This window comes from Aethalodelphis obliquidens, unplaced genomic scaffold (genome assembly GCF_003676395.1).
Source record: "Aethalodelphis obliquidens isolate GAN/ISIS:26980383/991018 unplaced genomic scaffold, ASM367639v1 scaffold47, whole genome shotgun sequence".
In the NCBI taxonomy this organism is placed as follows: domain Eukaryota; kingdom Metazoa; phylum Chordata; class Mammalia; order Artiodactyla; family Delphinidae; genus Aethalodelphis; species Aethalodelphis obliquidens.
The window spans coordinates 713991-741398 of NW_020837991.1; the positions used below are offsets into that span (position 1 = coordinate 713991).

The following is a 27408-nucleotide window of genomic DNA, read 5'->3' on the forward strand; positions in this document are numbered from 1 at the left end:
CTGTGGCTCTTGGATACTCTGTTCTGTTCCTTGCCCCCACCCTCTTGTGTTTTGGCTTGGGTGGTTCCTCTTGACCTATCTTTAAGTTCATTTGTTCTTTCCTTGGCTGTGTCATCTGAGTTTGATGATTGCTTGGTTTCTTATACTCTGGGCTCTCTTGCCTTTTTGTAGGCCTCAGCTGCCATAACAGAATACCACAGCCTGGGTGGCTCATAAATAAACAGACATTTATTTCTCACAGTTCTGGAGGCTGGACATCCAAGGTCAGGGTGGGCTGATTTGATTTCTAATGAGGGCTCTCTTTCTGGCTTGCAGATGGTCACCTTCCTTCTATGTCTTCACAGGGCCTTTCCTTTCCTCTGTGTGTGTGGGTGTGCGTGTGTGTGTGTGTGTGTTTATGAGTGTGTATGTAGAGAGAGTGAGAGCTCTCTCGTATCTCTTCTTACAAGGACACTAATCCTATCAGATCTGGGCCTCACCCTATGACCTCATTTAACCTCAGTTACTTCCTTAGAGGCCCCATCTCCAAGTATAGCCACACAGGTGCTCAGGGCTTCAACATATGAATATGGGGGACATGGACATTCAGTCCATAGCACTGAGGTAAAGTTTTAAGCTTGGAGATGATCACACCTTAACTTCTATGGGCCTTAGTTTTGGGGTGGGGGGAGTCATGTAAATCTAGTTAGAGGTTGGCTGGGTTGTGGTTTGTAGTTGCCATGGTAACCTTCAGTGCCCTAGACAGTTGGAATTTCTCGGCCTCTTTCCATCTGTCTACTGCTCATCATGAGTCCAGGAACTGGGGCAGGCGTTTTATGCTGGCTGCAAAGAGTAGAAGCAGAGATGATAGTAGGATGGGAGACACCACCTAAATGTTAAACCAGAGGATCCAAAACACAATTAAACAAAGCAAAACCAGTTGTGCATGTCAGGGGTGAGGGGCTGAAGAGGTAGGAGCAGTCAGGGCAGTGACACAGGTGGAAGGGACGGCCTGGACATACATTTCCTTGTGCACTTTCCAAGATGGGTGTTCCCTGGGAAGGTGGGAAAGGTTGGGGGGGGCCCTCCAGGCCTCTCCTCCTTGATTTGTAGTTCACCTTGACAGCCCCCCAGCTGTGAACCTCAGCAGCCTTGCAGACTCCATGCTGCTCCAAGTGGACCTGGCAGGGGCCCTGGTGGCCAGTGGCCCAAGTCATCTCGGGAGAGAAGAGCACGTGGTGGTGGAGGTGACCCAGGCTAATGCTCCAGGCTCCAGGCAGTGGCGGCCACAGCAGGTTATACTCATAAGTTATTTGAAAGGAATTGTAAAAACTCATTTTACCTCTTTATAAATTGAGTTTCCTCTCTAATTGATTTGATGGGAGCCATAAGGCAATGACACCATTATTAGGCAAGCCCTTATCTTTTGCTTTGTCTTTGAAATTCTCTTTTGTCTAAGACAGTTATAAAACTCTCACCATTTCAGTAAAGTCAGGCTTTTGAGGGTTTTTTTTTTAATTTAGAGTGATTTTACTGGGCAATTCAGGGAAACATTATATATTTGAAAGTGCAGTTAAACCTGAGCCTTCAAATATATAATGTTTCCTTCTGTACCATGAGGTACTCCAATACTACGGTCCCCTTGAGTTTGTGGACACTTGGCTAAGACTGTGCCTGATTTCCTCGAGCTTCTGCTTCTATAGCAATAGGACCTTGTGCTCAGTGTCTAAGCCAAAGCCTTCAGTTCACATCCTGTGAAGGCTAGGAGAGCCAGCAGTGGCGTTGTCACCATGTCCCAGAGCCCAGACAAGGCCTGGCCCCTCTCTGTGCATCCTGACTTGTGCCCCAAGGCCTGGTCTCAGTGACTCCCCTGCATTATCATGATGACTTCTATATGAAGTCATATCCCTAGTTCATGGGTTTTCCCTATTGTAACTAATAGAAGGAAACCCTGCTGGTACACAAGGCTGTGTCATCCAAAATGGAGTGTCACTGGAGTAATGGTGGGTTACTGCCCCATCACATTTTTCTGCCATGCAGAGAAGTGTCCCCAGAGCCAATGTCTCATTATGAAGAAGGCTGTGGTTTCATGGGCAATGGCTGACGTTGCACCGATATTCTAAACCGGTGGCTCTGGCTGTGGTCTTAGGACATAAACTTGGCTTCCCTGTTTGCAGCCCACAGCTCACTGGCTCCTCAGTAAAGACGAGGTAGGCACATTTCATCTGCTGTTGGCTCCTTTTGTGACCTTGTGTGGAGGAGGGCATGACCTTTTGCAGTCTGCTGACATAGTTGCCTGCTCCAGAAACACAACACAGGAGATCTTTACTGAAGGATTTTTTTCTGATACACTCTTTCCAAGCACGGAAGTGTTTAAGAGAACTTTTGATCTCTCATTCATGCTTTGACCGATTTCAAAGTTCCTATTTTCAATTTTCTTTATGATTTGTGGGCGGCAAGACTCCCATTGAAAGTTCCCTGGCAACCTTAGTCAGGCTGCCTGCATCTGCCTGGGTACACCTCCATCTCTGCACACATCTGGCCCCTCTCAGCTGGCTTCTCCATTCCTCTGCTCCTGACAAGCGCACGTACAGGCACTTTGGCCCACAACAAAGGCAGCTCATCCTCTGGCCCTCCCTCCCACAGGCTCCTGTGACCTGGGTGTGGAGAGTTTCCTGCCTTCAGTTTGCAAACAGGAAGCAGTTCTAAACAAGCCTTTCTCGTCAGTTGCCTCAGTGGGTTTAGAAGACTCCAAGTCTCCAGTAATGTGAAATGATTTCCTTTTCTCTTAATATATCGTATTTACTTCTATATCTTTGTGTCTTTGTACATGAATTCTGTATTTGTACTTCCGTATTTTTCTTAAACACAGCCCTCCAGTTGTGGACATTTCCAGCTGCACACCACCTGGCCATCTCTAGTGTCTCCGTGCGAAAAGGCTTCATGCTCCTCTCTTTCTCCTTTTCTTATTCTAAACAAGGACCTACATTGAACAGCGCGGGACCCCAGGTGATGGTCCAGGTTCAAAGCCTTACCAGGATTTCATGCTTTGACTTTTACAGGTCACTCATAACTGGACGGTGTTTTTAAATCCAAGCAGAAGTGAGCGCACGGTGCTGAGCAGGACCTTTGAGGTTCTGAGCAGGTGGGTCTTGGTGACTGAGGTCTTGGGGAAGCCCCTCTGGGACACACTCACCTAGAGAAGTGTGACCCTTGGGACACCAGTTATGAATAACCAGGCCAGTTACGGGCTTGGACGAGATGCTCCTCTTGTGTAGACAGTGAACATGAGGCTGTGGCCGGGCGTCAAAACCACACATATCAGGAAGTAAGAGGATTGATTACAGAGCCCATTTTGAAGCAAATGGTGTTTTATAGCTGATGCTTTAAATTCATTATGCAAGCTATGCAATGGGGAATTCTAGAAAATCTTAGGATTCTTTTTTTCTTTAATGCCAGTCCGTATTAAGTCTGTACTCTTGGTTACTGTATGAGTTTGCTAGGCCTGCTATAACAAATACCACAGACGGGTGGTTTAAACAGTAGAAATTTATTTCCTCAAGTTGTCAACAGGGTGTGTCTCTCCTGAGGTCCCTCTCCTTGCTGTGTAGACACCATCTTCCCCCTGTGTCCTCACGTGCTTGTTCCTCTGTGCATGTCTGTGCCCCAAACTCCTTTTCTTATAAGGACACCAGTCATATTGGTGTCACTATTTTTGACTTAATCATCTTTGTAAAGATCTTATCTCCAAATACAGTCACATTCTGAAGTGGGGTTAGGAAGTCCACATATTGAAGGGACACAATTCAGCTCAGAACAGTTACTGAAATTTTAGAAAGTGCTTTAGTTTCACCATGCCACATGCTGTTGATGACTTACATGCTTCTTGTTCCTGGTGCTTTCACACCACTGGTGACAACCTGTCTACCTGTTTTCAGGTTGCACATCCTTTTCCAAATCTCTCACATGTGAGAATAGTTGGCTGTGCTATTTGTTAGCAGGTAAAGCAATCAGATATGTGATAAGGAGGAAGAGGGAAAATTAAATGGCTAACCACTGTGAACTTCCCTGCTCGCTGTTCATTGTTGGAGTGGCAGCTGCAGCAAAGAAGGCGCTGCCTGATGGGGGCTGAGTAGCTATGTCAGAGGGGCCTGGCCACGGGGAGGCTGTGCATGCATCTCACACAGCTTGCCTGTGCTCAGGGCTCCTCATCTGCCAGGTCAGGCATTGTGTGAGTCACTCTGAGATCAGTTCAGGCTCTGGTTATGGCCATGGATGATGTGTTGGGAAAGACACCGAGGGAGCAGCACTAATGGTTGATGGCTGGTCTGTTTCCCTTATCAGTGGTAAGATCTTTGCTTCATTCTGCAGAGAACCTGTTTCCATCAGCGTTCGAGCCTCCCTCCAGCAGACCCAGGTTGTTCCTCTTTTGATGGCTCATCAGTACCTCCGCACAAGCATTGAAGCACAAGTGACCATGGCTGCGGTCATTCTTGCTGGGGTCTACGTGCTGATTATATTTGAGGTAACTTGCATGCCTGCTCTCCTGGGTTTATCTGTGCACCCACAAGTGTATTTTAACACTTACTTGTTGGGTGCTTAGGGATGGGCTCAGTCTTGCATCTTAGTCAAACTGAAATAGTGTCTTTCCTAAAAAGTGACATTTCCCTCATTCTAGGTAGAAAATTGCTCTGTACTGCAATATCTGCTGAATCTTGGCAATTGACATATGCAAGATAAGTTTTGCCAGGCACCAGCAAAAGTTTATTGAGAAAACTGAATATGCATGTGATTTTCTCACCCTCACTTTGCTGCTCACACAAAGTGTGATCCTGAGGGGACAAATGTTGGACCTCTCTGAGACTCAGGGTCTTCTTCTGTAAGATGGGCATGTTAAAATGCCCCCTAGCTGCTTCATAGGATTGTGTGCATGATGGAGACCTGGGAGACCTTGGGCTACATGTGGGGAAGGATTATTATCTTTTATGCTTATCAACTCAGCTAATGAGCCTTTTCACAAGTGATCTCATGTCCCATAAATTCAATTTTTCTGGGAAACTTTAAGTGTGGCTATACCTTCAATAGCATGGAACAAAGTACAGACACTGCCTGGGCTGGGCAGGTCCATCGTTGGTTTGATTGTGAAACCAGATTTATAACAACGTGTTGATGGGAATGTTGACTCCAGTGGGCTGAGCCTGGAGGGTCAGGAGAGGATGTGACTGTGAAGAGGTGTTTCTTCCCGAGGTATGAGAAGTGCCGTGGAACTTCAAGGAGGTGAGCTGAGGGAGGAGTCACCAGGATAGTTCCTGAAGTCCCCTGCGGCTGTCTGGGCTGCCTGGCTCCAGCAAGTTGAGCCCCTAGCTGTCCAGCAAGGTCCACTCACTGGTTTAGTTGCTCTTTCTCTTAATGTCTCTTTTATTCTGGGGCAGCTCTATTCTCTCCATTCTTTCTCTATTTCCTTTTCAATCAATATTATCACTGTTTCAGAATTCCTATGGCCACACACACACTCTGTGATCCATCAGAGTCCAGAGGGGTCCAGGAGCAGGTCGTTGAGCAGTTTTCTCCCTGAGAGGCCACAGAGAGCACACTCCTCCCTCTGTGGCAGTGTTTCTGCCAAGGGCAGGATGCTTGAGATTCAGAGCCCAAGGCTGTTGCTGGGGGCTTGTCACATAGGCACCCTCAGCCCACCAAAGTCCCAGGCTCCCAGAAGTAAGGCAGATGTTCACAAAAAGTCACATTTTTATACCAACAGTTTAGGCACACTGGTACAGCAGAATGCAGTACTCCAGGCCCACAGAGCAACCTTATCACTTGGTAACACAGGAAACATTTCAAAAGCCAAGTACTCAGATGTCAGCCAAGGCCAACCCTGGAGCAGGCTCTTCTAAAGGCCCTTCTAATGATGGCTGCCTTAGGCTTGCCAGACCTTTACTGCTTCACCATCTGGTTGAAAAATCCTATTCTGTTTTTCTGTAGAATATCCTGCACCCTGGATTGTTACTCTAGTCCCTCTATCTCCGACAGACTACAATTTAGATCTGAAGCCTTCAGGTTAAATTTTGGGGCCCATAGGCTTCACAGGTGTGCTGGGAGTTTGAGTTGTATTGAGGAGAAGGAATCTGGGTGTCCTCCTTTCAGGGATGCTGAGATTGCCCAGTGAGTTTAGGTGGTAGCAGCCCAGCCTGTTTGTTGTCATGCTCCCTGCTGCTACCTTTGCTCTTAATGGCTTCAATACCCACCAGGGAACATTGCCTGACTCAGTGGTTTCATTAGCATTTACAGTAAACTTTCTGTCCTTCATTCTACATTTATAAATGATTCATTCGGTATTGAAGAATTTTCTCCCACTCAATTTCGTTATTGTGAAACACACTTCATGCCAGAGACACAAGATTAATTTTTTTTTATTAATGATTTTCATAGTAGTGAATAGCTGCCTTAGCAACTTACAGTGGTATCCACTGAGTTATTTTGTGTCTCTTAGATTTTTTTTTTTTTTTTTTGCGGTACGTGGGCCTCTCAGTGTTGTGGCCTCTCCCGTTGCGGAGCACAGGCTCTGGACATGCAGGCTTAGTGGCCATGGCTCACGGGTCCAGTTGCTTCGCAGCATGTGGGATCCTCCCGGACCGGGGCATGAACCCGCGTCCCCTGCATCGGCAGGCGGACTCTCAACCACTGCGCCACCAGGGAAGCCCTCTTAGATTTTTTTGAATATCATTTTGAACTTATGGATATAATAGATTCAGTGTGCTTTAATCAATCACAGTCACTAATTAAAAAAATACAGTCCAGTGCCAATTTATTTATTTATTTTTGAATTTTATTTTATTGTATTTTTTAAAATAGCAGGTTCTTATTACTTACCTGTTTTATACATATTAGTGTATATATCTCAATCCCAATCTCCCAATTCATCCCAGCACCACCGCCCCCTGCTTTCCCCCTCTGGTGTCTATATGTTTGTTCTCTACATCTGTGTCTCTATTTCTGCCTTGCATACTGGTTCATATGTACAATTTTTGTAGATTCCACACACACACGTTAATATATATGTTTTTCTCTTTCTGCCTTACTTCACTCTATATGACAGTCTCTAGGTCCATCCATGTCTCTACAAATGACCCAGTTTCATTCCTTTTTATGGCTGAGTAATATTCCATTGTATATATGTACCACATCTTCTTTATCCATTCATCTGTCGATGGGCATTTAGGTTGCTTCCATGACCTGGCTATTGTAAGTAGTGCTGCAATGAACATTGGAGTGCACGTGTCTTTTTGAATTATGGTTTTCTTTGGGTATATGCCCAGTAGTGGGATTGCTTGCTGGGTCATATGGTAATTCTATTTTCAGTTTTTTAAGGAACCTCCATACTGTTCTCCATAGTGGCTGTATCAATTTACATTCCCACCAACAGTGCTGGAGGATTCCCTTTTCTCCACACCCTCTCCAGCATTTGTTTTTTGTAGATTGTCTCATGATGCCCATTGTAACTGGGGTGAGGTGATACCTTACTGTAGTTTTGATTTGCATTTCTCTAATAATTAGTGATGTTGAGCAGCTTTTCATGTGCTTCTTAGCCATCTGTATGTCTTCTTTGGAGAAATGTCTATTTAGGTCTTCTGCCCATTTTTTGATTGGGTTGTTTGTTCTTTTAATATTGAACTGCATGAGCTGTTTATATATTTTGGAGACTAATCCTTTGTCCGTTGATTCGTTTGCAAATATTTTCTCCCATTCTGAGGTTTGTCTTTTTGTCTTGTTTATAGCTTTCTTTGCTGTGCAAAAGCTTTTAAGTTTCATTAGGTCCCATTTGTTTATTTCTGTTATTTCCATTACTCTAGGAGGTGGGTCAAAAAGATCTTGCTGTGATTTATGTCAAAGAGTGTTCTTCCTATGTTTTCCTCTAAGAGATTTGTAATGTCCAAGCTTACATTTAGGTCTTTAATCCATTTTGAGTTTATTTATATTTATTTATTTATTTATTTGAATTTGTCATCTTGTATTCTTTTCTTTTCCTTTTTTTAAAAAGATATTTATTGGAGTGTAATTGCTTTACAATGGTGTGTTAGTTTCTGCTTTATAACAAAGTGAATCAGTTATACATATGTTCCCATATCTCTTCCCTCTTGCGTCTTGCTCCCTCCCACCCTCCCTATCCCACCCCTCTTGGTGGTCACAAAGCACCGAGCTGATCTCCCTGTGCTATGCAGCTGCTTCCCACTAGCTATCTACCTTACGTTTGGTAGTGTATATATGTCCATGCCTCTCTCTTGCTTTGTCAGAGCTTATCCTTCCCCCTCCCCATATCCTCAAGTCCATTCTCTAGTAGGTCTATGTCTTTACTCCTATCTTGCCCCTAGGTTCTTCATGACCTTTTTTTTAAAAAAAAATCTTTATTGGAGTGTAATTGCTTTACAATAGTGTGTTAGTTTCTGCTTTATAACAAAGTGAATCAGTTATACATATACACATGTTCCCATATCCCTTCCCTCCTGTGTCTCCCTCCCTCCCATCCTCCCTATCCCACCCAACTACGTGGTCACAAACCACCTAGTTGATCTCCCGGTGCTACGTGACTGCTTCCCACCAGCTATCAACTTTATGCTTGGTAGTGTATATATGTCCATGCCACTATCTCACCTCGTCACAGCCTCCCCCTCCCCCTCCCCATATCCTCAAGTCCATGCTGTAGTAGGTCTCTGTCTTTATTCCCATCTTGCCCCTAGGTTCTTCATAACCACTTTTTTTTCTTAGATTCCATATATATGTGTTAGCATACGGTATTTGCTTTTCTATTTCTGACTTCGCTCTGTATGACAGAGTCTAGGTCCATCCACCTCACCACAAATAACTCAATTTTGTTTCTTTTTATGGCTGAGTAATATTCCATTGTATATATGTGCCACATCTTCTTTATCCATTCATCTGTTAATGGACACTTAGGTTACTTCCATGTCCTGGCTATTGTAAATAGAGCTGCAATGAACATTTTGGTACATGATTATTTCTGAATTATGGTTTTCTCAGGGTATATGCCCAGTAGTGGAATTGCTGGGTCGTATGTTAGTTGTATTTTCAGTTTTTTAAGGAACCTCCATACTGTTCTCCATAGTGGCTGAACCAATTCACATTCCCACCAGCAGCGCAAGAGTGTTCCCATTTCTCCACACCCTCATGAGCATTTATTGTTTGTAGATTTTTTGATGATGGCCATTCTGACCAGTGTGAGATGATATCTCATTGTAGTTTTGATTTGCATATCTCTAATGATTAGAGATGTTGAGCATTCTTTCATGTGTTTGTTGGCAATCTGTATATCTTCTTTGGAGATATGTCTATTTAGGTCTTCTGCCCATTTTTGGATTGGATTGTTTGCTTTTTGATATTGAGCTGCATGAGCTGCTTGTAAATTATGGAGGTTAATCATTTGTCCCTTGCTTCATTTGCAAATATTTTCTCCCATTCTGAGGGTTGTCTTTTGGTCTTGTTTATGGTTTCCTTTGTTGTGCAAAAGCTTTGAAGTTTCATTAGGTCCCATTTGTTTATTTTTGTTTTTATTTCCATTTCTCTAGGAGGTGGGTCAAAAAGGATCTTGCTGGGATTTATGTCATAGAGTGTTCTGCCTATGTTTCCCTCTAAGAGTTTTATAGTGTCTGGCCTTACATTTAGGTCTTTAATCCGTTTTGAGTTTATTTTTGTGTATGGTGTTAGGGAGTGTTCTAATTTCATTCTTTTACATGTACCGGTCTAGTTTTCCCAGTACCACTTGTTGAAGAGGCTGTCTTTTCTCTACTGTATATTCTTGCCTCCTTTATGAAAGATAAGTTGACCATATATGCATGGGTTTATCTCTGGGCTTTCCCTCCTGTTCCATTGATCTATCTTTCTGTTTTTGTGCTAGTACCATACTGTCTTGATTACTGTAGCTTTGTAGTATAGTCTGAAGTCAGGGAACCTGATTTCTCCAGCTCCGTTTTTCTTTCTCAAGATTGCTTTGGCTCTCCGGGGTCTTTTGTGTTCCCATACAAACTGTGAAATTTTTTGTTCTAGGTCTGTGAAAAATTCCATTGGTAGTTTGATAGGGATTGCATTGAATCTGTAGATTGCTTTGGGTAGTAGAGTCATTTTCACAATGTTGATTCTTCCAATCCAAAAACATGGTATATCTCTCCATCTATTTGTATCATCTTTAATTTCTATCATCAGTGTCTTATAATTTTCAGCATACAGGTCTTTTGTCTCCCTAGGCAGGTTTATTCCTAGCTATTTTATTCTTTTTGTTACAATGGTAAATGGGAGTGTTTTTTGATTTCACTTTCAGATTTTTCATCATTAGTGTAGGAATGCAAGAGATTTCTGTGCATTAACTTTGTATCCTGCTACTTTACCAAGTTCATTGATTATCTCTAGTAGTTTTCTGGTAGCATCTTTAGGATTCTCTATGTATAGTACCATGTCATCTGCAAACAGTGACAGCTTTACTTCTTCTTTTCTGATTTGGATTCCTTTTATTTCTTTTTCTTCTCTGATTGCTGTTGCTAAAACTTCCAAAACTATGTTGAATAATAGTGGTGAGAGTGGGCAACCTTGTCTTATTCCTGATCTTAGTAGAAATGGTTTCAGTTTTTCACCATTTTGGATGATGTTGGCTGTGGGTTTGTCATATATGTCCTTTATCATGTTGAGGAAAATTCCCTCTATGCCTACTTTCTGCAGGGTTTTTATCATGAATGGGTGGTGAATTTTGTGGAAAGCTTTCTCTGCATCTATTGAGATGATCATATGGTTTTTCTCCTTCAATTTGTTAATATGGTGTATCACATTGATTGATTTGCATATACTGAAGAATCCTTGCATCCCTGGGGTAATGTGTATGATCCTTTTAATGTGCTGTTGGATTCTGTTTGCTAGTATTTTGTTGAGGATTTTTGCATTTATGCTCATCATTGATATTGGCCTGTAGTTTTCTTTTCTTGTGACATCTTTGTCTGATTGTGGTATCAGGGTGATGGTGGCCTTGTTAAATGAGTTTGGGAGCGTTCCTCCCTCTGCTATATTTTGGAAGAGTTTGGGAAGCATAGGTGTTAGCTCTTCTCTAAATGTTTGATAGAATTTGCCTCTGAAGCCATCTGGTCCTTGGCTTTTGTTTGTTGGAAGATTTTTAAACACAGTTTCCATTTCGGTGCTGTGATTGGCCAGTTCATATATTCTATTACTTCCTAGTTCAATCTTGGAAGGTTGTGCTTTTCTAAGAATTTGTCCATTTCTTCCAGGTTGTCCATTTTATTGGCATATAATAATCTATTGGCTTGTAGTAGTCTCTCATGATCTTTTGTATTGCTATGGTGTCAGTTGTTACTTCTCCTTCTTCATTTCTAATTGTGTTGATTCGTCTTCTGCCTTTTTTTCTTGATGAGTCTGGCTAATGGTTTATCAATTTCGTTTATCTTGTCAAAGAACCAGTTTTTAGTTTTATTGATCTTTGCTATTGTTTCATTCATTTCTTTTTCATTTACTTCTGATCTGATTTTTATGATTTCTTTCCTTCTGCTAACTTTCTGGTTTTTGTTTTCCTTTCTCTAATTGCTTTAGGTGTAAGGTTAGGTTGTTTATTTGAGATGTTTCTTGTTTCTTGAGGTGGGATTGTATTGCTATAAACTTCCCTCTTACAACTACTTCTGCTGCATCCCATAGGTTCTGGGTCATCGTGTCTTCATTGCCATTTGTTTCTTGGTATTTTTTGATTTCCTCTTTGATTTCTTCAGTGATCTCACGGTTATTTAGTACTGTGCTGTTTATCCTCTGTGTGTGTATTTTTTTACAGTTCTTTTTCCTGTAATTGATATCTAGTCTCATAACATTGTGGTTGGAAAAGATACTTGATATGATTTCAATTTTCCTAAATTTACCAAGGCTTGATTTGTGACCCAAGATATTATCTATCATGGAGAATGTTCCATGAGCACTTGAGAAGAATGTGTATTCTGTTGTTTTTGGATGGAATGTCCTATAAATATCAATGAAGTCCATCTTGTTTAACGTATCATTTAAAGCTTGTGTGTCCTTATTTATTTTCATTTGGGATGATCTGTCCATCGGTGAAAGTGGGGTGTTAAAGTCCCCTATTATTATTGTGTTACTGTTGATTTCCCCTTTTATGGCTTTTAGAATTTGCTTTATATTTTGAGGTGCTCCCATGTTGGTGCATAAATATTTACAATTGTTATATCTTCTTCTTGAATTTATCCCTTGATCATTATGTAGTTTCCTTCTTTTTCTCTTGTAATAGTCATTATTTTAAAGTGTATTTTGTCTGATATGAGAATTGCTACTCCAGCTTTCTTTTTATTTCCATTTGCATGGAATATCTTCTTCCATCCCCTCACTTTCAGTCTGTATGTGTCCCTGTGTCTGAAGTGGGTCTTTTGTAGACAGCATGTAGGTGGGTCTTGTTTTTGTATCCATTCAGCCAGTCTGTGTCTTTTGATTGGAGCATTTAATCCATTTACATTAAGGTAATTATCGATATGTATGTTCCTATCACTTTTTTCTTAATTGTTTTGGGTTTGTTTTTTGTAGGTCTTTTCCTTCTCTTGCATTTCCTGCCTAGAGAAGTTCCTTTAACATATGTTGTAAAGCTGGTTTGGTGGTGCTGAATTCTCTTAACTTTTGCTTGTCTGTAAAGGTTTTAATTTCTCCACTGAATCTGAACGAGATCCTTGCTGAGTAGAGTAATCTTGGTTGTAGGTTTTTCCCTTTCACCACTTTAAATAGGTCCTGCCACTGCTTTCTGGCTTTGCAGAATTTCTACTGAAAGATCAGCTGTTAACCTTATGCAGAATCACTTGTATGTTATTTGTTGCTTTTCGCTTGCTGCTTTTAACATTTTTTCTTTGTATTTAATTTTTGATAGTTTGATTAGTATGTGTCTTGTTGTGATTCTCCTTTTATTTATCCTGTCTGGGACTCTCTGTGCTTCCTGAACTTGACTGACTATTTCTTTTCCCATGGTAGGGAAGTTTTCAACTATAATCTCTTCAAATATATTCTCAGATCCTTTCTTTTTCTCTTCTTCTTCTGGGACGGACCCCTAAATTAGAATGTTGGTGTTTTTAATGTTGTCCCAGAGGTCTCTGAGACTGTCCTCAATTCTTTTCATTCTTTGTTCTTTATTCTGCTCTGTGGCAGTCATTTACACTATTCTATCTTCCAGGTCACTTATCCATTCTTCTGCCTCAGTTGTTCTGCTATTGATTCCTTCTGGAGTATTTTTAATTTCAGTTATTGAGTTGATCATCACTGTTTGTTTGTTCTTTAGTTCTTCTAGGAAATTGTTAAATGTTTCTTGTATTTTCTCCATTTGATTTCCCAGATTGCATCATCTTTACTATCATTACTCTGAATTCTTTTTCATGTAGGCTCCCTATTTCCTCTGCATTTTTTTGGTCTGGTGGGATTTTACCTTGCTCCTCCATCTGCTGCATATTTCTCTTTCTTCTCATTTTTTTAACTTACTGTGTTTGAGGTCTCCTTTTTGCAGGCTGTAGGTTCGTAGTTCCTCTTATTTCTGGTGTCTGCCCCTAGTGGGTGAGGTTGGTTCAGTGACTTGTGTAGGCTTCCTCGTTGGGGGGACTGGTGCTTGTGTTCTGGTGGGTGGGGCTGGATCTTGTCCCTCTATTCAGCAGGGCTGCATCCAGTAGTGTGTTTTGGGGTGTCTGTGAACTTAGTATGGCTTTAGGCAGCCAGTCTGCTTATGGGTGGGGCTGTGTTCCCATCTTGCTAGTTGTTTTGCATGAGGCATGCAGCACTGGAGTTTGCTGGCCGTTGGGTGGAGCTGAGGCTTAGTGTTGAGACAGAGATATCTGGGACAGCTCTCACTGATTAATATTACGTTGGCCAAGAGATCTCTGGTGGTCCAATATCCTGGCCTCGGCTCTCCCACATCGGAGGCTCTGGCCTGACACCTGGCTGGAGCACCAAGACACTGCCAGCCTCATAGCATGGAATCAAAGGAAGAAAACAAAACAAAACAAAACCAGACAGAACCCCAAAACAAATGGTAAAAGCAAAACTAAACAGACAAAATCACACATAGAAACATATCCACACATACTCACAAAAAGAGAAAAAGAGAAAAAAAAGAGAAAAAAAATAAAGGAACCAATAAACAAACCCAGCAATGAAAACAAGCACTAAAAACTAAATTAAGATAAACATAAAACCAAAAACAAATCAAACACTGAAAGCAAGCCTGAAATCTACAGTTGCTCTGAAAGTCCACTGCCTCAGTTTTTGGAACATTCGCTGTCTATTCAGGTATTCCACAGATGCAGGGTTTATCAAGCCTATTGTGGGGATTTAATCTGCTGCTCCTGAGGTTGCACGGAGAAATTTCCCTTTCTCTTCTTTGTTCACACAGCTCCTGAGGTTCAGCTTTGGTTTTGGCTCTGCCTCTGTGTGTAGGTCGTCCTCAGGCATCCTTTCCCTGCCCAGACAGGAGGGGTTATAGCAGCAACTGATTAGGGCTGTCTTGCTCACTCAGTCTGGGGAGAGGGAGGGGTGCGGTAGTCATAATTGAAATGTGGGGAGTGCTTGCAGCAGCAGAGGCTGGCATGACATTGCAACAGCCTGAGGCATGCCATGTGTTCTTCCAGGGAAGTTGGCCCTGGATCATGGGACCCTGGCAGTGGCGTGCTGCACAGGCTCCTGTGGGCATGTGGGTAGTGACCTGTGCTTGCACACAGGATTCTTGGTGACAGCGGCGGCAGTGGTAGTGGTCCATGCCTGCCTCTGGGGTCCGAGATGATAGCTGTGGCTTGAGGCCATCTCTGGAGCTTGCTTAGGTGGTGCTGTGTTGTCTGTGGGCACACAGAGCAGGAAGCCCCTCTCCTCGTGCACCCTGAAACAATGGTTTCTTGCATCTCGGGCAGTTCCAGACTTTTTCACGGACTCCCTCCCGGCTAGCTGTGGTGCACTAGCCCCCTTCAGGCTGTCTTCATGAAGCCAACCCCAGTCCTCTCCCTGGGGTCTGACCTCTGCAGCCTGAGCCTCAGCTCCCAGCCCCCACCTTCCCCAGTGGCTGAGCAGCCAAGTGTCTCAGGCTGGTGAGTGCGGGTCGGCACCAATCCTCTGTACAGGAATCTCTCCACTTTGCCTTCTGCACCCCGGTTGCTGTGCTCTCGTCTGTGGCTCTGAAGCTTCCCCCCACCCTCTCCCCACCAGTGAAGGGGCTTCCTAGTGTGTGGGAACTTTTCCTCCTTCACAGCTCCCTCCCAGAGGCACAAGTCCCATCCCTATTCTTTTGTCTCTGTTTTTTCGTTTGCCCTACCCATGTATATGGGGAGTTTCTTGCCTTTTGGGAAGTCTGAGGTCTTTTGCCAGTGTTCAGTAGGTGTTCTGTAGGAGTTGTTGCACATGTAGATGTATTTTTGATTAATTTGTGGGGAGGAAGGTGATCTCCACGACTTACTCTTCTGCCATCTTGAAGGTCTCCCCTTGGTTATTGTTACTGAAGAACTCCTTTCAGTATGTCTTACAGGGCATCTGTAATGGTGGTGAACTCCCTCAGCTTTTGTTTGTCTGGGAAAACATTTATTTCTCCTTTGTATCTGTAGGATAACTTTGCTGTATATTCTTGGTTGGCAATTTTTATCTATCAACACTTTGAATATGTCATTTCACTCTCTCATCGCCAGTAGGATTTGTTAAGAGATATTAAATTTCTCTGTTCATTTTTTATTGTTGACATTTTCATTATATTGTATTGGAGAGAGACTTTTTACATTGAGATTACATGAACTTGCATGTCCAAGTCTTCTCCCAGGTTTGGGAAGTTTTTAGCTATTACTTCTTTAAATAAAGTTTCTTCATCCTTCTTTCTCTCCTCTCATTCTGGAACCCCAGTTATCCTACATGAACGTTTGACAGAACTCCACAGATCATGAAGGCTTTCTTTGCTTTTGTTCATTATTTCTTCTTTGGTTTCCTCTGATTCAGTTATTTCATAGTTCCTGTCCAATAGGTCACTTATTTTATCTTCCATTTGGTCTACTCTGTTGTTGATGCTCTATTGCATTTTCCATCTCATTCATTGAGTTCTTTAGCTCCAGAATTTCTGTTTGGTTCTCTTTTATGATTTCTATCTATTTGTTAATTTTCTTATTTTGTTCATGTGTTGTTTTCCTGATTTCACTGAGTTGCCTTTCTGTATTTCCTTGTAGGTCATTGAATGTCCTCAATACAGCTATTTATTTTTTTCATACAATTTTAAAGGTTACACTCCATTTACAGTTATTACAAAATATTGGCTACAGTCCCCATGTTGTACAATACATCCTTGTAGCCTATCTTATACCCAGTAGTTTTTACCTCCCTCTCCCCTACCTCTATATTGCCCCTCCACCCCCTCCCCACTGGTAACCACTAGTTTGTTCTCTATATCAGTAAAGCTATTTTGAATTCTTTATCAGCTAGATAGTAAAATTCTGTGCCTTTGAGTTAAGTTATTGGAGGACTGTTGTTATCTTTGGTGATGACATATTTCCTTGATTTTTTATGTTCCTTGTAGTTTTGCATTGTTGCTTTCTCATTTGAAGTAGGAGATATCTCCTCAAATCTTTACTAGTTGTATTCAGGTGGGATATACCATTTGTTGGTCCTTTTATACCTGAGACTTTCTCTGACCTGGTATGGACACACCTGCTGCACACTTCTTGCTCCTTCTTGTGGCAGAATTTGTAAACTTTTATGTGTTCTCTTGTTCTTACAGCTCACCATGCTGGCTGCTGGAAACCTGTCTTTTGTTTGCAGAAGGTGGTGCTACAGTTCCAGTTCTCCCTAGCCCACAGACTTGGTCTGTTCTCTGGCAGCACTCCATTTACCATTGATCAGGAGTGCCCTCACCACCACACAGGGAGCACATACTAGGAGCCATTGCAGGGGCAGGGGAGGTCTTTTAGGGGTGCCTGCAGGCCTTGCGGGGGATCCTAGGGTGAGTTTCTCCCAGAGGTTTGTGGTCAAACTTTCTGCTGAAGTGCTGAGTGAAATAATCAGGAACTGTGTTCCTTTAATGCCCTTTGATAATCTCATTTGACTCTTTTCTGACCTCCCTCCTCGCAGGCATGGAAGCCCTGCCTGGGCACTCTGGTGCTGGCAGAGAGAAGTGGGTTCTCCAGCTGCATTCTGCACAGGTGGGGAAGCCAAGCACTCCCTCACTACTGTCCTTCCCCTGTCAGCTGGTTCACCCCTGTGCTGTGTGGCCTTGGGGGAAGGACAGCACTGACCAATTTCCTATTACCCTCACCAGTGTGTCCTGACTCCTATTGTTTTCCTTCAGTGACATGCTGGAATCTCCTCTCAAGAAGGCTGGATTTCTACAAATTCTTTCTTATTCGTGGGCCTCAGCCCAGGTCAGCACTCTCCAGGTTTTCCCTGACCATAGTCAAGAGGGATTAGAGAGGCACTGCTGGCTTCTACTGGTTTCACAGCCTGGGCTGGGGTCTGTCTACTTATTACTGGATACACAGGCAGGAGAGCCTCTTCCTAGATCCTTTGGACTCTACTGCTCCTGCAGAAGTACTTTTCTTCATGGATGGATGCCTAGTTAGCTGTCAAAAAAGGGGGACAAAAAGGAGGGACATCTCATGCTTCCATGATGCTGACATCACCCCAGTTTGCTTTACTTAAATTGTTTTAAAAATATTTTATTTATTTATTTTTGGCTGCGTTGGGTCTTCTTTGCTATGTGTGGGTTTTCTCTAGTTGTGGCAAGTGGGGGCTGCTCTTCATTGTGGTGCGCAGACTTTTCACTGTGGTGGCTTCTCTTGTGGAGCATGGGCTCTAGGTGTGCGAGGGCTTCAGTAGTTGTGGCATGGAGGCTCAGTAGTTGTGGCTCATGGGCTCTAGAGCACAGGCTCAGTAGTTGTGGCACATGGGCTTAGTTGCTCTGCAGTATCTGGGATCTTACTGGACCAGGGATCCAGTGTGTCCCTTGCATTGGCAGGCACTGTGCCACCAGGGAAGTCCCTAGTTTGCTTTTAAATGTTCAGAACATGAGATGGTTAACTACTGTTCTTCCTTGGGCTAATTTGGTAAATGGAAGGATAAATGAAGTGCAGGAAGACCCATCAGAAGAAGAATGAGGTACCTAGATGCCTGCAGACATGTGGGACTCCCATGGCTCCCATTTCTGCCTGTGTGGTGTGGTGGCTGCTGCACACCGTCCCCAAGCAGCTGTGTGCCACCGCATATGTGCCCTGGGCTCTGGGGACCCCACACAAGCTGGGAGCCTTTGCTTTGTGTCATCTCACATAAACTCTCCTGGTCTGGGGAGCAGTGGGCAGCAGCAGTGCCTGTTTGGGGAGGGGCTGCTCATGGAGGGTGGTGCCTGTGACTTCCTGAGCCCCTTCCCTCCCAGCACAATGGTAGGAGCCAGCTGGTGCATAGCAACGGGGGCAGCAGTGAGGGTGGGTTTCCTAGGCATTCCTCAGCTCTGAAGCCTGTGTTTCTGAAATCCCCAGGAGAGTACAGTACCAGAAGTGGTACAGTTCTGGGCCTTGAATTCAGGACCACCCTGCATATCATAGGCATTTCAGAACTTACAGTCTACATGCAGTTGAAGGCCCTGATTTCCAGGCATTTCTTACTGTCATGATGTGGTAGGATGAATATGGGCTTTGTGATGCTAAGTAAATTTCAGTACTTCTCCACATTTCATTTTCTTCATCTGCAAAACTTAGAGAACTCTTCAGTTTTTTGTGAAAGATGAATGGGGCAGTATGGGCAGAGCATGGACTGGCTGTTCCTGGAGGTGATACCCTGCCTCTCTGTGTCCTGGTGTGAGACCTGGACCAGCTCCTATTTTCCTAGGCTGGGTCCTGTCTGACCATGGGTAGTAACAGTGCTCTGCTTGCTTGCTGCAGTGCCTGTCAGGTGTGTCCTCTTTCTACCTTCCCTTGTCTCCTAGGAAGAGGGCGTTCGGTGGTGGGCCCTTGCCCCTCTGTTCCTCCATATGAATGCATTCTGGTTCTTTGGTGCATGGTGGGCTGCCGCCCTCCCCTTGGAAGTCAGGTTTGGTCATGGCCCGTGCCCTGGCTGTCGGGGAGTGAGCAGAGTGACTCCCCCTTCTTCTTGCCTCAGTGGCAGATTTGTGAAGCAGCTTAGGTCTCTTGGGGACCACAGTGAGCAGAGGCCTGCTGACCACACATGTCGTGGCTCTGCAGGTGTCAAGAGGCTGGCTGAAAGCGGAGGGTGGCCAAACCGTATAGGAAGGGATGGTACCATTTCCTCCCAGTGCCAGAGCCGCTAAGCCTGGTTCTCTCATAGCTGGAGAGAACCTCATGACTCTTGCCGAGCTGGGGCCCTGCCTTGGCGGAGCACTGACTGCTGCCAGGTCTCACCACACTGCCATTGGAGGGAATTTCCGGCATCCATCACTATTCTGGAGTCTCCTTGAGACTGTCCACATGAACCATCTCCTTTCATCGAGGGGCCCAGTTTGCCTAATAAGCTCCAAAAGGAATGGAAGGGGGTGCGCCTGCTGGGCAGCATGCGGCAGAGGGGGTGGTGGTCGGGTGCTGTGGGCCTCACTGGGTGTGCCTGGGCCAGAGGGAGCCCGGGGAGGACGAGTGACTTCAGAGCTTCTCAGGGTGGCAGCACTGTGCTTACAGGCTTGGGAGGGCCTGGCAACAAGGGCCTCTGCTCTTTCTCACCCCGCCCCCTGCCCTACCATCCTTGTGGCTGTTCTTGCCCGGGGTCTTCTGTGTGTGGGAGAGGCAGGGGCCATGTCTGAGGGGCAGGCCAGCTGCCACCTCACTGGGGGGCTGTCCCATCACTGCTTTTGAGGTATGAGCATCACAGACACTTCACATAAGAACCAGCAAACCCACTTTCTTCTCAAGTTCGTGTGTTGTGTTCCCACCTTAGTGTCATTGTTTGGCAGGATCTGTATGTTGCCAAACAAAACCCTTCAGCATAGGTGAGTCTGTGTGTCTGTGAGGGCAGGATGGTGTGGGGATGGCACCCAAGCTGGGCTGTGCTGGCATTTCTGCTTCCACACTGACCCTGCAGTGCTGCCTGTCCTCTAAGCCAAGGGGACAGAATAGAGAGGGGGTGGGAACAGCCGTGACCACCTGTGCGCATCTGGCTTCTTTGAGAGTTAGGGGAAGGGAAACAGTCATAAGCATCTTGTTCTGAAAGCTCCTTATATTTCAATGGAAGTAATCTCACCTTTCCAAATTTAGGAAGATACTGTCACGGAATTCTGGAATAGGAAGGATCCTTGGGGGTCATCCCATTCGACCCAATGTATTCTACTTTTTAAATAATTTTTTTTTTTTTTTTTTTTACTGTGAGTGGTATGCTGAATAGGATGCTAAATTCTGTCCTTGATTTAAGTTTAGCAGTGACTTGGAGGGGAGCAGCAATGACTTTTTCTTAATTTTAGAGTTTTTAATTTGAGATAATTGCATATTCACATGTAGTTGGAAGAAGTACAGAGACCCCTGCACTTTTCATCCAGTTTCTCCCAATGGTAACATCTTGCAAGCGTCCAAGTGGGAAACTTTTCCCCTCTTCCTTTCTAGGTTTTTTGGTTGGTCTAATAACTAACTTGATATAAGATAGATTAACAGGAGAAAAACAAATTTAATTTTGTATGTACAGGAGCCCCATAAAAATATGAGACTCAAAGAAGTGACCAAAGCAGGCAGCATTTATACCTTGTAGACAAACCAAAAATAAAGCTGTAAAGAATTGATGAAAAAAGGGGTTTGGGCTTGGGGTAGTAAATTAGTTAAGAAATAACAAGGTTTGTTTATACAGCCTTCTTGGCCCTAAATCCCCTGTTTCTGGATGTCTCTTTACCTCCTGGTACAGGGAGGTTCCTTTTCACATGTGAGATTTATTTCTGGCTTTTAGGGGGACGCAGGCAGGTCCGAGTGTCCTTCTTGCATTGGTTGTTTCTCAAGTAACTTTAACCCAAAATAATCAATATACCAAAGTGGTATATTTTGGGGTGGCATATTCTGACCCCCTTCACAAAACTCTCGTAGTGCATCACATCCAGGACATTGATAGCGCCACAGTCAAGATGCAGAACATTTCCACCTCCACAAGGTCCTCTCACATTGCCCTTTTATAAGCACAACTTCCCTCTCTTCCTTATAACTCCTTTCCCGCTGACAACTAATCTTTCCACCATTTCTATAATTTTGTCATTTCAAGAATAAGATGGAGTAAATAAATAAATGGAATCATACAGTTGGTGACATTTTGGGATTGGCTTTTTCCCACTCAATGTAATTCTCTGGAGATCCATCCAGGTTGTTTTGTGTATCAATCATTTGTGCCTTTTCATTTCTGAGTAGGATTCTGTGATACAAATGTATTAGTTTGTTTAACCACTCACCCATTGAAGGATATCTGGATTATTTCCAGTTTGGGGCAATTACAAATAAAGCTGCTATGACTACTAATGTACAGAGCTTGTGTGAAGACAGGTGTTCCTTTCTCTGGGATAAAATGCCCAGCGTGGAATTGCTGGGTGGTATGGTAGTTGCATGTTTAGTTTTTTGGATGAGCAATGTGAAAATGATTCAGTCTCTGCATCCTCACTAGCATTTGGTGTTGTTTCTACTTTTAATTTCTGCCATTCTTATAGATGTGTAGGGACATCTCATTATTTCAAGCCCTAAAGCCCTTTCAGGACTCTGGAAGGAGCATCTGCCCCCCCATTCTCCCTTTAGCTTGTTCTAAGGTGCAGACCCATGGCTTCCCCCCGTGCGGGTCATGAGCTCTGTGAGGGGCACCGCTGGCTTTAATTTCCTGACCACGGTTGTCTCTCACTGCCTAGACACTGTGCCTTGACTGTTCTGTGAGCAGGAAGCAGCCGCACTTGCATTTTGGGGGCACTGGCCTCCTCCAGAGGTCATATGAGGGTTGCGGTGGTTCTTGCCCTGGGAGTCCCTCCTGACTGATGGGCAGAGGGGCTCTTTTGTTCTGTCCTGGGGCTTGTAAGTGTCCATCTGTGCTGAGAGCAGAGGAATTCCCTTCTGTGTCCAGGGACCTTTAGTGCCTGTCTCAGTCTGTTTGGGCTGCTATAATAAAATACGCAGACTGGGAGGCTCATCAACAACAGAAGTTTATTTCTCATAGTTATCATTCAGACCATAGCATTCCAACCCTGGTCCCCTCAAATTCATGTCCTTCTTGAATGCAAAATACATTTATTCCATATCAGTGTACCTGGTCCCTCTCCATATTCTTGGACAGCATAGAAATGAATATCTCTCCCACGAGACACTTAGGCAAGCAAAGCTTTTTATTGAAAGCTTTTAATTTTATTTATTTATAGCTTGTGCACAAGGGAGAAGGTGGAAGAATGTCACCTCCCCTAAGAACTTTTAAGGGAGGGGTTTTAAAAGCAGTGTGAGGGAGGAGGACGCAAGGTGCCACATCCGCTTGTGCTCGATTTTTGGATTGGTTGGTCTCCAGGTGAAGTTTTGAGCATCAACAGTCTTCTTGTTTCAACCGTCTGGGGTCTGGGGTCTCTGTGCTTGCAGTCAGCATTTTTCATCTGGTGGGGGTCAGCTTCCTACAAAAACAACTTAGAAGTGTGTGTCAGGCCTTCATCTGTATCTTTCAGCGAACTGGAAGTTTGGTGATTCTGCTATGTGTTGGATTTATAGTCCCAATTTTGTCCTTTGAAACTATGTACATCAGGGGAACAGAGATAGAGCTTTTACTCCTGTGGGTCTCTGGTTATTGTCTCAGAAGCCCAAGCCTTTAGGCGCTTTGTTTTCCTGGGCCTGTCAAGCCCACTTGCTCAAGGCTATTCTCTCAGTCCTTTTCCAAAATGGCTGTACTCTTGTCTTCCTGTCTCACCAATAGCCCCAAAAGTCTTAACTTTTTCCAGAAGCCACTCAAAAGACTAAGTCCAGAGTCTTATCTAAATATCATCTAAATCAGACATGGATGAGACTCAATGTACATGCTGAAGGAAATTTCTCCCTGCTGTGAACCAAACATGCCAAATCTGTGAAATCAAACGAGCTTCTAAAATACAGTGTTTGGACACGCATAGGATAGATATTCCCATTACAAAATGGTGAAATAATAAAGACAGGAGTTGGCAGGTCCCTGGCAAGTCCACAAACTTGAGGCCAACTGGGGCAGGGGTCCTGCCCCCACTGCTCAGCACATGGCTTTGCTGGGTACAGCCCATGCTGCAGCTCTCACAGGTTGGGGGCACATGCCTGTGGCTCTCCTGGGCTGGAATCAAATACCAGTGGCTTTACTGGTCTGTGGCTTTACTGGGCATTGCCCTGGCAGGGGCTTTCTGCTGTGGCCCCATGCTCTTGGCTGTCCTATGCCTGGGTCAAGCCTAAGGCACAAGGTGGCCTCATCCTTCAAAATCTAAGTGGAGATAGTTGTGCCCCTGTGCTTTGCTGGGCATACTGCCTGCTGGAGCTTGCAGTGTGAAGCATCAACAGGCAGCACTGGCCCTTCCTTTGAAATCTTTCTGCTAAGCAGGCCCTTTCACTTTGGGCCTGTGATGGGAGGGGCAGCCCTGGTGACCTCTGAAATGCCTTCAGGGTTATTCTTTGATTGTCTCGGACTGTAGGTGTCTGCTTCTGTTTGGATGGCTCAGTAGTCTCCCTGTTGTCTTGATGACTAGCTCCTGGTTCTGTTGGGCTGGCAGATCCATACTAATGTCATACGAGATTTGACCATGCCCTTTCATGTAGCTCCTCAGTGATCTTCCTTATTTATTTCATATACACAGGCCAAATTTTTAAGTTCTGCTTCCTTTTTGATGATCAGTTCCATCTTTAAGTCATTTTTCTCTTCTCTCATTTTACTAAAAGCATTCCAGAGGAACCAGTCAGTTCTTTCAATCCTATCTTAAAAATCTCCTCCATCAAATAGCCAAATTCATTGGTCATAAGTTCTGCCTTCCACAAAATACTAACACAATTCAGCCAAGTTCTTTACCACTTTATAACAAGGATTGCCTCCTCTCCATTGTCCTGTAACATCTTTCTCATTTCTAGTTGAGACCACTGATGTTTCCACCAACACTGTTCGTGACCACTTAGGAATTCTCTCAGAAGATTGAGACTTTCTCTACAGCTCTCCTCTTCTCGTTGTAAGCCCTCACCAGAATTACTTTTGACAATCTTTTCATGGCAATGTAACATTTTACTAGCATGCCCCTGCAAACTCTTTCAGTCTCTACCCATTATCCAGTTCCAAAGTCACTTCCACAGAAAGTGTATTACTGCACTTTCCCCATGTCTCAGTACCATGTTTCTTAGAGCCACTATAACAAAATACCACAGACTGCATGGCTTATAAACAACCGAAATTTATTTCTCACAGTTCTGGAGGTGGGAAGTCCAAGATCAAGGTGCCAGCATGGTTGGGTGAGGGCCCTCTTCAGGGTTGCAGAATTCTTGTTGCATCCTCACATGGTGGAAGGGGTGAGGGAACTCTCTGGAGCCTCCTTTATAAGGAAGTTAATCCCATTCATGAGGGATCAAGCCTCATGACATAACCACCTCTCGAAGGACCCACCTCCTAATGCCAATACTTTAGGGATTAGGATTTCAACATATGAATTTTGGAAGGACACAAACATCCATACCTTAACAGCAGTCATCACCACAACATAGTTTCAGATGTTCCATCACCCCATAAATATCCCTATGGCCTGTTTGCAGTCTATCCCTATTGCTTCCTCCAGCCTTAGGCAACCCTATCTTTCTGTCTCTCTATATGACCTTTTCTGGACAGTTCATATAAATGGAATGACACAATATACAGTCTTTTGTGTCCGACATCTTTCACTTAGCCTAATGTGTTCTTCTGTCACACAGATGTGTCAAGTAGTTCCATGTTGTGGCATGTACTGCATCTTGTTTTACCCACTCACCATGGATGACATGTGGAATGTTTCCATTTTTTGCCTATTTTGAAGAGTGTTGCTATGAACATTCATGCTTTATGTAGACTGTTAAAAGATAAACTGAGGTATATTAAATTTTTAAGAGTTTATTTGAGCAAATATTGATTCAGATTGGGCAATGCCATACCGGAAGTTGTTAGGAGGCTCTACCAACAGGAGCAGGGATAGGTTCTTAGAGAGAAAAGACAGAAGCAAAGCCAGGAAATGATTTGACTGGCTATAGCTTAAGTGTTTGCCTTATTCGGGAAAGGCTAGTTAGCTGCCTATACTCAGTTGTCCTTAGATTTCGATTTCTTAACCATGACGCATTACAAGCTTAGATTTTGGTTTTCTTACATAGGCTGCTAAAGCATTAAAGCCATCTCAGAGATTGTCATACTGAGTGAAGTAAGTCAGACAGAGAAAGACAAATATCATATGATACCATTTATATGTGGAATCTAAAAATAAATTGTAAAAATGAACTTATTTACAAAACAGAAATAGAGTCACAGATGTAGAAAACAAACAAGCTTACCGTGGGAGGAAGCAGAGGAGGGTTAAATTGGGAGACTGAGCTTGACACATACACACTACTATATATAAAATAGATAACTAATAAGAACCTGCTGTATAGCACAGGGGAACCTACTCAATACTCTGTAATGACCTATATGGGAAAAGAATCTAAAAAAGAGTGGCTATATATGTGTATATATATATATATACATATATATCTCAGATGTATAACTGACTCACTTTCCTGTACAGCAGACTAACACAACATTGTAAATCAACTGTATTCCAATAAAAAAAAAGCCACCTCAGTCCAATGGCCTCGTTTAACTATTTTAACAGGACATTTGCTCTCATTTCTCGTGGGTAGATTCCTAGGAGTGGAATTGCTGGTCATGTGGTAAATTTATTATTTAACTTTGTAAGAAACTGCCTAAGTTTCCCACCATGGCTGCACCATTTTTAAAATACATCTTTATTGTAGTATAATTGCTTCACAATGTTGTGTTAGTTTCTGCCGTACAGCAAAGTGAATCAGCTATACGCACACACATATCCCCATATCCCTTCCCCCTTGAGCCTCCCTCCCACCCTCCCTATCCCACCCCTCTAGGTGGTCACAAATCACTGAACTGGTCTCCCTGTGCTATGCAGCAGCTTCCCACCAGCCATTCATTTTACGTTTGGTAGTGTATGTATGTCAATGCTACTCTTTCATTACACCCCAGCCTCCCCCTCCCCCCGTGTCCTAAAGTTCATTATCAACATCTGCGTCTTTATTCCTGCTCTACCGCTAGGTTCATCAGTGCCATTTTTCTAGACTCCATATATATGCATTAGCCTATGATATTTGTTTTTCTCTTTCTGTCTGAATTCACTCTGTATGACAGTATCTAAGTCCATCCACGTCTCTGCAAATGACACAATTTTGTTCCTTGTTTATGGCTGAGTAATATTCCATTATACATGTGTGTCACATCTTCTTTATCCATTTGTTAGTCCATTTAGGTACTTTCCATGTCCTGGCTATTGTAAATAGTGCTGCAATGAACATTGTGGTACATGTTTGTTTTTGGGTTATGGTTTTCTCAGGGTATATACCCAGTAGTGGGATTGCTGAGTCATATGGTAGTTCTATTTTTAGTTTTTTAAGGAATCTCCATACTGTTCTCCATAGTGGCTGTATCAATTTACATTCCCACCAAAAGTGCAGGGGTGTTCCCTTTTCTCCACACCCTCTCCAGCATTTATTGTTTGTAGATTTTTTGATGATGGCCATTCTGACCAGTGTGAGGTGATACCTCATTGTGATTTTGATTTGCATTTCTCTAATGATTAGTGATGTTGAGCATTTTTTCATGTGTTTGTTGGCCATCTGTATGTCTTTGGAGAAATGTCTATTTAGGTCTTCTGCCCATTTTTGGATTGGGTTTTTTTTTTTTCCGATACTGAGTTGCATGAGCTGCTTGTATATTTTGGGGATTAATCCTTTGTCAGTTGCTTCATTTGCAAATATTTTCTCCCATTCTGAGGGTTGTCTTTTGTTTTTGTTTATGATTTCCGTTTCTGTGCAAAAGTTTTAAAGTTTCATTAGGTCCCATTTTTCTAGTTTTGTTATTTATTTCCATTACTCTAGGAGGTGGGTCAAAAAGGATCTTGCTGTGACTTATGTAATAGAGTGTTCTGCCTCTGTTTTCTGCTAAGAGTTTGACAGTATCTGGCCTTATATTTAGGTCTTTATTCCATTTTGTGTTTATTTTTGTGTATGGTGCTAGGAAGTGTTCTAATTTCACACATTTACATATAGCTGTCCAGTTTTACCAGCAAGACTTATTGAAGAAACTGTCTTTTCTCCACTGTATATTCTTGCCTCCTTTGTCAAAGATATATACATAGGTTTATTTCTGGGCTTTCTATCCTATTCCATTGATCTATCTTTCTGTTTCTGTGCCACTACCATA

General features: G+C 43.4%; 1 protein-coding gene across 5 annotated transcripts in view; it reads left to right on the forward strand.

The window, feature by feature from the left end:
• The window catches only part of OCA2 (OCA2 melanosomal transmembrane protein), a 257199-nt gene that overhangs the window by 54753 nt on the left and 175038 nt on the right, over positions 1–27408 (forward strand). For all 5 annotated transcript variants that reach the window (XM_027082471.1, XM_027082468.1, XM_027082473.1 and 2 more), the window contains 3 exons: positions 1114–1274; positions 3042–3124; positions 4351–4504. In XM_027082471.1, coding sequence (XP_026938272.1) covers positions 1114–1274; positions 3042–3124; positions 4351–4504 — 398 coding nt within the window. The remainder of the gene's footprint in view (positions 1–1113; positions 1275–3041; positions 3125–4350; positions 4505–27408) is intronic.